Source organism: Kryptolebias marmoratus, linkage group LG15, assembly GCF_001649575.2.
Source record: "Kryptolebias marmoratus isolate JLee-2015 linkage group LG15, ASM164957v2, whole genome shotgun sequence".
Taxonomy (NCBI): domain Eukaryota; kingdom Metazoa; phylum Chordata; class Actinopteri; order Cyprinodontiformes; family Rivulidae; genus Kryptolebias; species Kryptolebias marmoratus.
In genome coordinates this window covers 13,484,649-13,496,602 of record NC_051444.1, presented here as the reverse complement: position 1 = coordinate 13,496,602, position 11,954 = coordinate 13,484,649, and the positions used below count along the sequence as shown (strand labels likewise).

Genomic DNA, 11,954 nt, shown 5'->3' with positions numbered 1-11,954 from the left:
GCAAAGTAAGACATTTTAGACAAGAGTAAGACACAAAATGGCTGATCAGAAAGACACAATAAAGTTGAGTTATTAATTTTTAAATTTACCATATTTTTGGCTTAATTTTTGATTGTATAGTTCTTATCATGACTGCTAAACATGTTTGTGCTTTCATCTTACTCATTTAATTCATTTCTTTACTTTTTTGAAGGGTTAAACTGATTGACAAAAACCATAGTTAGGTGCTGGGGCAGAAGCACCTAATATTTAGCAATGAGGCTTGGTAGACCAGAGTCAGTCATATCTATCCAATCTCTGTCCTATATCCCCCAGTATCAAAAATGACATATTTATTTTTCACTCTACTGCACTGGTCACATTAAATAAATGAAGAAAAAAAATCTCTTTGTAACAGCAGAAAATACAAGCACTTACTGTATGACATCACAGTGTTGCAGGTTTCATGCTCTCATTTTTTGTGTAAGTACACTGAAAACAGCCAACAATTGGCAAAAATTAGATTTTTGCCAGTTGTTTTGCAAATAGGTTACGCATATATTAAGATATCTGTAGTGCAGTTTGTTATTTTTGGTTGAAACAGCACCATTTTTTGAGTTGCTTTTGGGAAAGCCCCTCCGCTCTGAGCTCTCGTATCCAGAAGCGACACCTCGACTCGGCGCCCACAGGGGGGCGGGACTTCCGGTGGAGCAGACCCGGAAGATTCAGATGCAAGTTACACTGTTCTTCCATATGCTAGTTACTTTTAACGCGTTAATGTGATTTCCCCGGGGTTTTTTACACTGTAGTATTTGCAGCTATGTTATCTTTAGACTTTCTTGACGATGTCCGTCGCATGAACAAGCGGCAGGTGAGTGCGGCAGCTTTAGTTTCCGTACAAAGACTCCTGTCTCTTTGTACGGAAGCACGCCTCCGAGCTAACCACACCTAGCTTCTCTCCGCTTTGTAACGTTGCAGCCTGCCTGTCTGTTTGTAGTTAAGGAGCTGCAAGGCGAACTGTTTTATTCTCATGTTTATTTCAGTTATCACTTGTATTCTGCTGCGTAAAGAAAATGTGCAAACCTTTTGTAAACAATATTGTCTGCACTGCAGCTAGCTGTTTTCCTACTTTAACATGCTACACTACAGATGTGCTCAAATAAATGATTTGTACATTTCTATTCATGTGTATATTTAAGTTGGTCTTTTGCTAGCTTATTTTAGACGCAATGGAGAAAGGACTGTATGCAAGCTGAATGAAATCTTTTGCTTCCAGCTGTATTACCAGGTGCTGAACTTTGGCATGATAGTTTCCTCCGCACTGATGATCTGGAAGGGACTGATGGTTGTCACTGGCAGTGAAAGTCCTATTGTTGTTGTTCTCAGGTAAGTTCATCACATGTGTTAGAATTAATGAATTGTGCAGTGCTTAATCATTGGATGGAGATCAACAACTGATTGCTTTTAGAGTCAACCCAGTTAAAGATGGTCGCCACAGCTAACTGACATTATCCTGTGCAGAAATGGTTCTAGCTCTCTGACTTGTACAGATTATGGAGCTAAAATTTGATGTAGTAGTGGCTGAGGGTGATCACATGCATGTACTTTGAATGCTTGAAAACGTTGGCTTTTTCATTGCAGACTGATTGAATTTTGGAGTCAGCTCAATTCAAGATGTCTGCCCTAGCTAATAGACCTTTGCAGACACAAAAGTGTCTGTAATTTACTCATGTTTAGAGATGATGAGCTAAAGTAGCTGAGACTCATCTTCAACACATACTCTGAGCAGGAACACATCTTGTCAGATCACGTAAGCTCTTGCATAATGTAATTTACACGGTTTGACCAAAAATGGCTACAATTTTGTAATTTCTCATCATGAGGTGATCTTTTTAGAACTCTGACATGAAGTGCATTCCTTCAAGGAACGCTGTGCCTTTTAATTATGTGAAATGTCCCGTTTAATTTATTCAAATTATACTTGCTAACATTTGTTAATCATGTTCTGAATTTTAGTGGGAGTATGGAACCAGCTTTCCACAGAGGAGACCTCTTGTTTTTGACCAACCGGGTAGAAGATCCCATCAGAGTTGGGGAGATTGTCGTCTTCAGGATAGAAGGCAGAGAGATCCCAATAGTACACAGAGTACTAAAGATCCATGAAAAGTATGAATTCATGTTTTATTTTCTGCTTCTTGAGCCTTGTTTCTATCCACTGAATCTCAATCAATTGTTGCCTCTAAAATGGCATTCAGAAAAGGCTCTAACATTTTACCCCTAACATGAAGTTTTATCTGTATGAGGAATAAAAAAAAAATAGACGTGTCTGCGTTTGTGGTCTGAAAATCACGCTGATGCTTTGTTCGCAGGGAAAACGGCGACATTAAGTTCTTGACCAAAGGAGACAACAACGCTGTGGATGACAGAGGTCTGTACAAGCAGGGCCAACACTGGCTGGAGAAAAAAGATGTGGTGGGACGAGCAAGAGGGTAAGTATCCCGGTCGGAAACAAACAACTAATAGTATCAGTATTGTTAAAAACAAAACATGGTATTTAGATGAGTTTGTTCAGTATATTTAACCCAGTAACTTTTCAAATCTGAGTGTCCTTGCAGTCCAGTAAATCTCATTATTCAAAGTTGTTCTTATGAAGAAACTAAAAACTTGATTTATCTTTGAAATGATGTCATGATGCTCGTATCACGTCAGAGTTTGAAGGTTTGAGCACACGTTGTCAGGTCTGAATGGGTTGAGATTATTCTTAGTCATTTATAGCAGAGCTTTTGGTTTCAGAAGGGGTATGGTCCTCTGTGGTTTTGGTTTGTCCTGTCATATCCAGCTGTTGATTGGACTGAGATCAGGGTTGTTTGTGTCTTGGGTCGACACTAGAGGTCTGAGTCCTAGCTCCTCTCACAGTTTGATTAGCTGTTATTTGAAGAATCCAACAATGCACTTTGACGCATCTCAACTACAAATACCTATTGTTTCAGTAGGGTTTCACATTCAACTGAGCTCTCTTTTCGGGTAATGTTTTCAAGAGTCAGACAAAAGTGTCGTCTTTATTCCCTCCAGCATAAGACTCCAGTCCCGCCTCAGTAATGTACATACAAGAAAGTCTCCACAAAGGTCTACAAATAACTTGTAATGTCTCCTCAGCTGATTGCTTTATCTGGGCTTTAATTTGGCTGAGGAGCAGCTATAACAGAAGTGAGGTTTTCTGTTGCCTGAAAGTCTTTCAGCTGCTAAAATCCAGGTTTCTCTGCATCCAAAAAAAGCTCTAGAACTGGGGTGGGCAATCCTGGTCCTCACGTGCAACTATTCTGCATGTTTCATTTGCTAATTTCTATAAAATATGTCATTGATGATGATATATATTTTACACATGTAGACAGAAGGGGCCTTGGTCTAATCTGCTCTGAAATCCAGGATCAGCTTGGCTTAGTGATCTCATGGCAAGTGTTTTTCATCTTTTCCAGGTTTGTGCCATATATTGGAATTGTCACCATTCTCATGAACGACTACCCCAAGTTCAAAGTAAGTCTAATGTTCTTGTTAATTAGTCCTGTCTTACTTTGAGCTTCAACGTGTAGATCATGACGTGTGACGTCTCCGTGTGTTTGTGTCCTGCAGTACGCCGTGCTCTTCTTGCTGGGTCTTTTCGTGTTGGTCCATCGGGAGTGAGGTGCTTCAGCAGCCAGCAGGAAGAATCTACGTCCAGAAAACCTCAGTCATGCCTTTCAAAATAGAAAAACGTCAGAATGAGTCAAACCCACCTGGCTTCTTTTTTTTTTCTTCACACCATTTGTTTGAACATTTTGTAGAAATGTGGCTCGTGTTTACATTTGGAAATTTCAAGCTTTAAAAAGATTCCTTTGGGGGGGAGGGGGAGGGGGACTGAATTGGATTAAAGTTAAAAGCCAATCTTTATTTGTAATTTTCAGAACATGAAAGTAAACTCTTCTCTAGTTTTCTTGAGTCTTGTTTTCTCCTTTTTTTTAAAATACACCTTTAAAGTATTTTACGACAACAAATTATCAAAATTAAATATGAACTTGGTTACCATCCACTATGGATTATTTTAACTCTTTGCCTCACTTCACATTGACCTTTTATTCAACAGTTCTGCTTTTTCCTAATATAAAGAGTTCTCATAAAAAAACAAGTATTATTTCTGTTCATTGTTAGTTTGTTAAAATATATATATATATTTCTGCAAATCCTAAAGCCCTATGTGGGAAAATAACATTTGTATTTGTTGCTGTTGAGAAGATAATTGCATTAAAAGCAACATTTTAAATATATTTTTTGTAATCTTATGTCTGGTCATCTGTTCCTCGCATTTGTTAAAAAACAATTTTGAAGAAGCTCTCTTTGGTAAAGATTATGTGCTACTTGATTCATGTTATTGTCACAATTCAGTTATTGTGAGCCCATCACCAACAGCTGTTAGATCTGAGTGAGCTGTGTCAGAGACAATTTGTCATCCACTGGGTTTGTGACAAAAATGACCTCATTTGGTCAATTTTAATTTAAAAGGTCAAAAGGCAAAGGTCGGGCGTTTTTCCATAAGTGCAGATATGCTTTAAACATTAAACGATTTCTATATTGCAAGAAATTAAAGAAATGTGTCATGCAGTCAAGAAAATTGCTGTCGATTGTCATTTGGATCCACAAGTGAGGATGAAATGAATACGTTGAGGCGCTTTGATTGGAGGTCTTGTTAGACCTGACAGACCCCAGCTATAATGCTGTTGAGATGTTTTATTTTTCTAATTTTGATCAAACATTACAAATACTGTATGCTGCCAGCTATCTAACTTTGTACAGTGGAACAGTTTAGCATTAAATTTTTATTTAAACGATTAACTAAACAAAAAATGTCACTTTGTAAGTCCAAGCTAGTGTTTAAATTCATTAATGGTGGTTGTAAAAACAAAAAAAGAAACTAAATAATCCTAATCTTGCCTCATTGATAAATGTTAAATCAACTCTTGGCCTGCAATGGAAATATAATTCAGGAAACTGTTGCATCTCGATCCATTGAACCTATGAGCGTGCGTGTGTGTGTGTGATGCTGTGGGGTTCAGACAGTCTTCTAATGAGACTGACATTAAGCCGGGCAGAATTTGCAAAATTTCAATATGCGTGTTAATGTCGAAGGTTATTAAAAGAGCAAGGCAGAAGCTGCAGCTCTTCCACGATGCGTCCCATCTTTAGCACCCTGAAGTGAAGAAGAGGCCATCTGTCTTATCGGCTCTAAATTAGCAGAGAGAATCAGCAGGTCCTCCTGTCCTCAGAGGACCGATGATCATCACAGTAGCATGCCTCAACTGGCCAAATGTCAGGTTGCTGGTTGTAAGGAGCCGGAACTGGTCCTGGAAAGGAGGGGTGGTGGGGTGGGGAGACCTGAGCAGCGAATTACAGACAACATCTCAGAAGAGAGCTGGTCCTGCTCCTCTATAACCACAGAATCTGCATCTAGAGAGCAGCTTTCAAGGATTTACTCCATTGTTTGGCAGTTTATGAAGCTTTGCAAGTTGTGATTGGGGTGTTATAAGCCAAGTATAAGATGCAGGGTGAGGATGAAAGGTTTGGGGCAATTTTTACACAAAGAATAGGTGATCCTCATCCAAAACCAACGTCATCTTTCACTGAAAAAACAAAACAAAACAAAATCTCACTTCATTCACTCACAAAAAGTCATGCTGGCATCCTGTTCCTCTATCACCACATAATTTACACTAGTTTCAAATAAATATTCTATTGTTTGACAGTTTATAAAGCTTTGCAAGTTGTAAATTGTAGAATTTGGTGTAATATCAATTAAGGTGTAAGATGAAGTGTTTGAGGCGAATTTTACACAAAGAAATGATGAAATTCATCCAAAAACTTCAAATATTTTCATCTTGTGTTCATAAAAATATAAAATCTCCCATCAATAATTCACAGCAAACACTGGTGAACCTTGTTAAAATATTTTTTAAATACTTTAATGATCTGGGACGCTTTTGCCGAAAAAAAAAATGTCTTTTTGGCGTTTAAATTACGCATAGCTGGTTACTTGGGATCCTTATGAATAAACTGATTTGATGAAGGATTACGCAGTGGGCTGAATGAAAAGTAGCTCCACGCCTCATAAACGAGAGCCCACCCCGACAAGGAGAGCCTATAAAAGCGGGATGAGTCCGAACAATCCAGCTCTCTTTTTGGCAAATTTGCGCTCTCGTGCAGGACAGCTCGACCGTCCGCGCAGACATGAGGGGACTCCCACTCAGACATGTTTGCCACTGCGGCTTATTTACATCCCTTGTCCTGTTTTCCTTCATGTCTTTGACCGCTGCAGTTAGTTTCGACCTGACTGAGCTTAGGAACAAAGTTGCAAAAATCAAAGTCAACCCAAGAGGCAACCTTTGGGCAACAGGTAAGGCACCGTTCACATAGTTTTCTGTCATTTGCTGCTTCACTTTTTTTTTTCTCAAAAAAATATAGGTTCTGTAAACATGTATAAACTGCGTCATGGTTTTTAGAGGATCTCCAGTTTTTACGCACAGTAAATCATGTCAAAATGAATGAGCGCGCGCTGGTTTTTGGGTTGGCAGGACACTTCATGGGGAAGAAGAGTGTGATGGACGCCCCCCTGCTGCCTTCAGCTGAGGACCAGGGGCGGGAATCGGTGGAAGTCAGCCTCCCCGCAGAGCAAAACTCCCTCTGGAAGCTTTTCCAACACTTTCTGCGCGTGGCCATGCAGGCGCAGGTAGACATGCACGAGAGCCGCTCCAAACACCAGGTGAGAACCTCACTTTCTCCAAGCTTTGTATTTTATTTTATTTTATTTTTTTTATGACACAAATCGAAAGAAAAACCCATCTTTATAGTTTGATTTAATGTTTGTCCCACTCTTTGTTCCAGGAAGCGGATTTGTTGACGAAGATTTTAGAAAACTACATCCAAAACAGAAAGTGATGCTGATGCTGAACATCTGGAACGCATGAACACAGATTTAAAACATTATTTTTCACCCTTCAGAAACAATCTTTACCGCTCGTCATGATTCCAATTTGCAGTAACTGTTATCATTTTATTTTCTGTTGACAATATGCTCCATCTTCTTATTTCCCAGTTTATTGGAACTAGACTTGGTGTTGTCATTTATTTTGTTAAGTTATTTATAAATAAAATAAATATTTGCAATGTGTTGACTGATGTGCAGTAGATAAATTATACACCAACTTCTGTTTTCTTTTGTTTTCATGAGGGATGTTTATTTCTCTTTCCTCTATTTTGCTACAACTAAACTGGGTCTTATGATTGTTCCTAATGTAAGTTAGAACAAATCTTAGCATTATAAAGAAAGCTGTTCTAAACCCCTCATTCTAAAATGAGTTTGACTCATTCTTTTCTTTCTAAACTATGATGATAACAGGGGCACTTTGAGTAAATATAGCCTGCAGGCTAAGTAAGGTTTACAACAATTGGCAGAAGTTGCCTGTTTTTTTCCATAAGGGTTTGAGATGACCTTTTCTCCAATATATAAACCTATCACTGTTATGTTGCAATAGCATTCAAAGTAACTCTTATATAAATATAAATGTAGGCAGCTTGCATAAATCATGTGTTGTGTATTTCAACGTGAAATCAATAATTTTATATACTTTTCTGTCCTTTGCATGAAAGGATGATCTGTTCTCTCGATCAATAGAACAGAAGTGAGATATGAATCTTCTTTTGCCTTGGGCTAGTCTGTAGTGTTTGAAATGGGAAGGCTATTTCAGTGTCTTGCACAAATGCGCACGCTGCCCAAAGCAGAGAACAAGTTGGCTGAGTCCGGGAGGCGCTCAAACCTCTCAGACTTTTATGCACTGTTTAACGTACAGAGCTGAGAACTGTGTCGTCTGGATATCTGGTTTTCCAAGTGGCACAGAAAAAAAATAAACCAGGACCCTGTGCACGCTCAGTTTCGAGTTAACACCTTTGTGAAAAAAATAATGAAGTTTTACAGCTGGGTTCTTTGTTGAGCTTCTGCCGAAAAGGTTTCAGAGGAAACTCTATTCATCTGTGGAGTCATTTTAGAGGCTGTAGTTGTGCTGGCGCCGACAGGTGCTGAGGTTTATTGTCAGAAATGGGGTCAAGATCACCTTAATTTAACTCTTAACTACTCGGGTCAGGGTTAGACTTATGAACATGCAGCACACAAACACTAAATAAGACAAACTTAAAAAAAAAAAAACTAAAATAATAAACATGCAGCTTTAAGATCCTGTGTTCTCACGAGTAAATACTTTGAAGAAAGTAGGTTAGAACACCAGAAAATAAGGTACAATTTAAAAACCAAGGCTGTTCAAAGGCAAAGGGAACTCCATGAAAAAAGCATTAAAACGTTCATTCAAAGCTTTGATGGAAGAGGGAATTAAAAATAGAGGGTGTGAATAAAATGTTCTGTTTGTGAGTGCAAACAGGACTTATTTTTTCAAACTGTCACCCAGACACACGATGTGTCCATCTGTGATTCAGCGTTGAGCATGTCCTCATTTTCAATCCGAGCTTGTCTCATTTTTCATTCATCTGAAATGACAGGTAATTAAGCTTGTTGCAAAATGCAGTTAAACGTGTTGATAGAATAATTACATTTTCGCTCCTTGTGTGCGTGATTGCATAGGATGGGTGGTGGGGAGCTGTAATGAATGTGTAATAATGTGTCTGATGACTGAAAATTGCAAGCAGGTTTGCGGATTATTTGTCGAAGAAGGTGACATTTTTACACGATCTAAGCTTGTTTTTCCTCCCTCCTTAAGGAGTTCTCTTCCCTAATGAGCGAAGAAGAATCTGTGAAGGTTGTGATTTCTTTGAATTTGCTCCATTGCTTCCATAAATTCTTAAATCTGTTTATAATCCCAGATTTATCTTGGAGTCCCTCTTTCTGTTGCCCTACAGAAACAAACAGCTTGACGCCCCTTTTTAAAGGAGAATACTTTATTGCCAACAAGATAGCTATTTGAAATTCCATGGAAAGAAAATGTTATTTCTGCACATTAATTTTTCTTTGGTTCCAAGGTGACAAATTTCCTCAAAATAACCAAGTATTAAGGAACTGAAAGGAAAGGTTCTTTGGGTCAGGTAAAATGTGCACAGGTTTGAGCCAAACAGGTGCATAAAATTAAGAAAAAACATTTTAATTTTGTCACTTTTTCACAACTATATTATGATTGTAATAAGTCAATCCAAAGACAAACACTTTCATGTGACCTCTGATGCACACTTAATGAATAATCTATTTTTTATTCAGACTTTTAGACAGCAATTAAAAGCTCAGGGTTATTGGGGGCAAAGATCCAGGATTTGATGTGGTGTGAGCAGTGTCAATTTTAATTTTACATAACATTTAAAAACAGTTAAAGTTGACCAACGTGCATTGCAGTTAAGTCAGACAATAATAAAATAAAACATAACATGACAATCAAATGTAAAATGCAATAAAAGTAAATAAAATATTCAGCAAATTGTATCAGCTTTTGTTAGGATCCAAGGCATGAATTAAAGGCTAAAAGGAAAAAAGATGAGTCTTATGCCAATCGTTTCCTTCTTTTTTTTCTTTTGCTGTTATCCAAAAAACTATTTTAGAAATGATTAATAGAAATACCATTTATCACACAAATCTGACATTAAAGTGATAATTTCATGTCCTGTGTAATACGTGTGCCCGTGTGGATTCATGTTTTTACTTGTTGTGACACTTGACCTTCTTTCCTTCACATTTTAATTAAGCCACCTAATGAAAATCGTTTGCTTTTTGTGTGTTTCCCAAACTGTTTTGTATCTCTGTCATTTAAAAAAAAATTCTATTTTAATTAAAACAAGCAGATGGTGTAAGGCTGCTCTTTTAGGCAGATAAACTCAATTTGCATGTGAGGTTTTTTTTGTGTGGTATGAATTATATTGTTCTGGCTTTCCCTAAAAAATTTGCACACACACATCAAACCATCAGTGTTGGTTCAAAGTTGCAGTTTTCCTGGTTTTGTCTTGATATGTGCTTCTCTCCCTAATTTTTATGGCCCAGATTTAATAATGACTGAAATGATAGCCAACAGGAAAACGTCATGCATAATTCACAGTGAGGACTTATGTTCTGTCAGCACAGAGCTGCAGCTTCTCCTGCTGTTTCTAAGTTCCTCTCTTGTTCCGTCTAATCACCAAAAGCTGACAGAAACAAATGCGGCGAGCTTTCACTCAATAAAACCAAGGCTTTGGGCGCCGGTTCAAGTCATTACCGACTGAGCACGTCGACTTTTTGCCAGCTGTTTAATCTATCTCAATCTATCTAGAAAACTCACAATTGTCACAACGGGAGGAACACAAGCGTTGTGGAGGTGCTCTGCATTCATTCAAGGCTGACTCATCTAAAACATTAATATGGTTGGACGAAGAATGATGATCTTTGTTTGTATCAACAATTTACCCCAAAATCCTTTTACTCAGAACTAGAACCCCAGTGTAAAACTTGTGATGATACACTGCCACCTTCTGGCACTAAAATCACCACTATAATCACATCCTGGTACTCAGTTATTTTCCAAGGGGTTATAAAGAAAGATGCTTCAAAAACAACTAAATACAGAAACAAATGATTGAAGAAATCACAAGCTGTATGTCTATACTTGCTCCTTTAATGAATGCTAGTCTCTAAAACACTGACAAAACACTAAAACACTGATAACATTTTGTCTATGACCAAATAATTACAAAAGATTCTATTCCTCTATTCTTTCAGAAAACATAATTTGACTTATGTACAAGCATGCAATATCCATACATTTAATTTGGCAAATGTTCACATGGAGTAACTTGTTTTCTGTTTTACAGTTATAGAAATTAACAAAACTATAATTCTTCAAATTTCTGTATTTTCTGTATTGTTATATAGATTAAGAGCAAAATGCCTAAATATGCAGTATATGAAAAAAAAATCATAAAAGCAAAATTTATTTTCAGGCCTGTTTTAAACACAGAAATAGTCTGTTTATTGTACAATCTGCAAGTATGAAAAGAGAGTGGGTGAGAAAATATACAAAATAAAAGAAAAAACTTTCTTTCACTGATAGTTTGATTTTTGCTGTTTTAGTATTATTTTAACATTTAAAAGCAGTTGCAAAAGAGTTTAATTAGTCTTTTTCAGTTTCAGTTTTTTTCATATGAGACCAGCCAAAGACTAAAAACAGTAAGATAAGAAAGTTGACACAGCTGTCAGATATTCCCTAAAATAAATCAAAATATTTATCACAATTTGGTTTTTCCTTGATAAAACAACTTCAGAATACATATAGTGATAATAATAATGGCAAAAAGGTTTCTTTGCTTAAACCACAGCAATCACAACTTATTAATATGCAGGTTAAACGTATACAGATTGAAATATTCTGCTTTGTGTAGGATTTAAAATGTTTTTTAATGTTTTTGTTAATACAGTATTTATCTATAATTTTCCCACATGTTTAGGTTATCTTAAGAGTAGTATATATGTACAGGATTATTCTAAGGACATTTTAAATTTGTTTATTGTTCTTTTTATGGCTAAAAATGTTGATGTCACAAAACAAACAACTTTTTTTTCCTCCAGTCAAATGATCAAATATTTACCAGCACATTATCCAATGTGTGGTAGTAAAAGCATCTTTTGCATTTATGTCAAATACAAGTGAATGTTATTTTGGTTAAACAGGTTTTTCAATCTTTTTTTTAGAATTCACAAAAAAATTATTGCTTGTTTTTCTTCAAAAGCTGGACTCTAGTCAAATTATTATTATCAATCCACCCCTTAATTAACCTAATTTTGTGCCTACAAAGAATATCTTTATATTGCAAATAGTGGCTGTGCAGGAAAAGAGTAGTTTGTAGACCAAATTCTGAGCTAAACCTTTATAGTTTGACAAAAAAATTGTCTCCCTAATAATTGCGTTTAAGAATATAGTTAATTCTATCAC

The 11,954-nt window shown here is 36.8% G+C and overlaps 2 protein-coding genes across 2 annotated transcripts; both read left to right on the top strand.

Moving 5' to 3' along the window:
- The first annotated feature begins 669 nt into the window (after positions 1-669).
- sec11a (SEC11 homolog A, signal peptidase complex subunit) lies at positions 670-4,280 on the top strand. The gene is made up of 6 exons (XM_017418666.3): positions 670-850; positions 1,256-1,365; positions 1,996-2,145; positions 2,349-2,468; positions 3,456-3,513; positions 3,610-4,280. The coding sequence occupies exons 1-6, from the start codon at positions 800-802 to the stop codon at positions 3,658-3,660; spliced, it is 540 nt and encodes a 179-aa protein (XP_017274155.1). The 5' UTR covers positions 670-799; the 3' UTR covers positions 3,661-4,280.
- Positions 4,281-6,181: 1,901 nt separating this feature from the next.
- On the top strand, positions 6,182-7,380 carry nmbb (neuromedin Bb). The gene is made up of 3 exons (XM_017418686.3): positions 6,182-6,400; positions 6,579-6,766; positions 6,889-7,380. The coding sequence occupies exons 1-3, from the start codon at positions 6,235-6,237 to the stop codon at positions 6,940-6,942; spliced, it is 408 nt and encodes a 135-aa protein (XP_017274175.1). The 5' UTR covers positions 6,182-6,234; the 3' UTR covers positions 6,943-7,380.
- The last annotated feature ends 4,574 nt before the right edge of the window (positions 7,381-11,954 follow it).

Coding starts and splice junctions, on each gene's coding strand:
- sec11a (XM_017418666.3), top strand. CDS start 800: ATGTTATCTTTAGACTTTCTTGACGATGTCCGTCGCATGAACAAGCGG. Junction 2,146..2,348: donor GTACTAAAGATCCATGAAAA/GTATGAATTCAT, acceptor CTTTGTTCGCAG/GGAAAACGGCGACATTAAGT. Junction 2,469..3,455: donor GTGGTGGGACGAGCAAGAGG/GTAAGTATCCCG, acceptor CATCTTTTCCAG/GTTTGTGCCATATATTGGAA.
- nmbb (XM_017418686.3), top strand. CDS start 6,235: ATGAGGGGACTCCCACTCAGACATGTTTGCCACTGCGGCTTATTTACA. Junction 6,401..6,578: donor AGGCAACCTTTGGGCAACAG/GTAAGGCACCGT, acceptor TTGGGTTGGCAG/GACACTTCATGGGGAAGAAG. Junction 6,767..6,888: donor AGAGCCGCTCCAAACACCAG/GTGAGAACCTCA, acceptor TCTTTGTTCCAG/GAAGCGGATTTGTTGACGAA.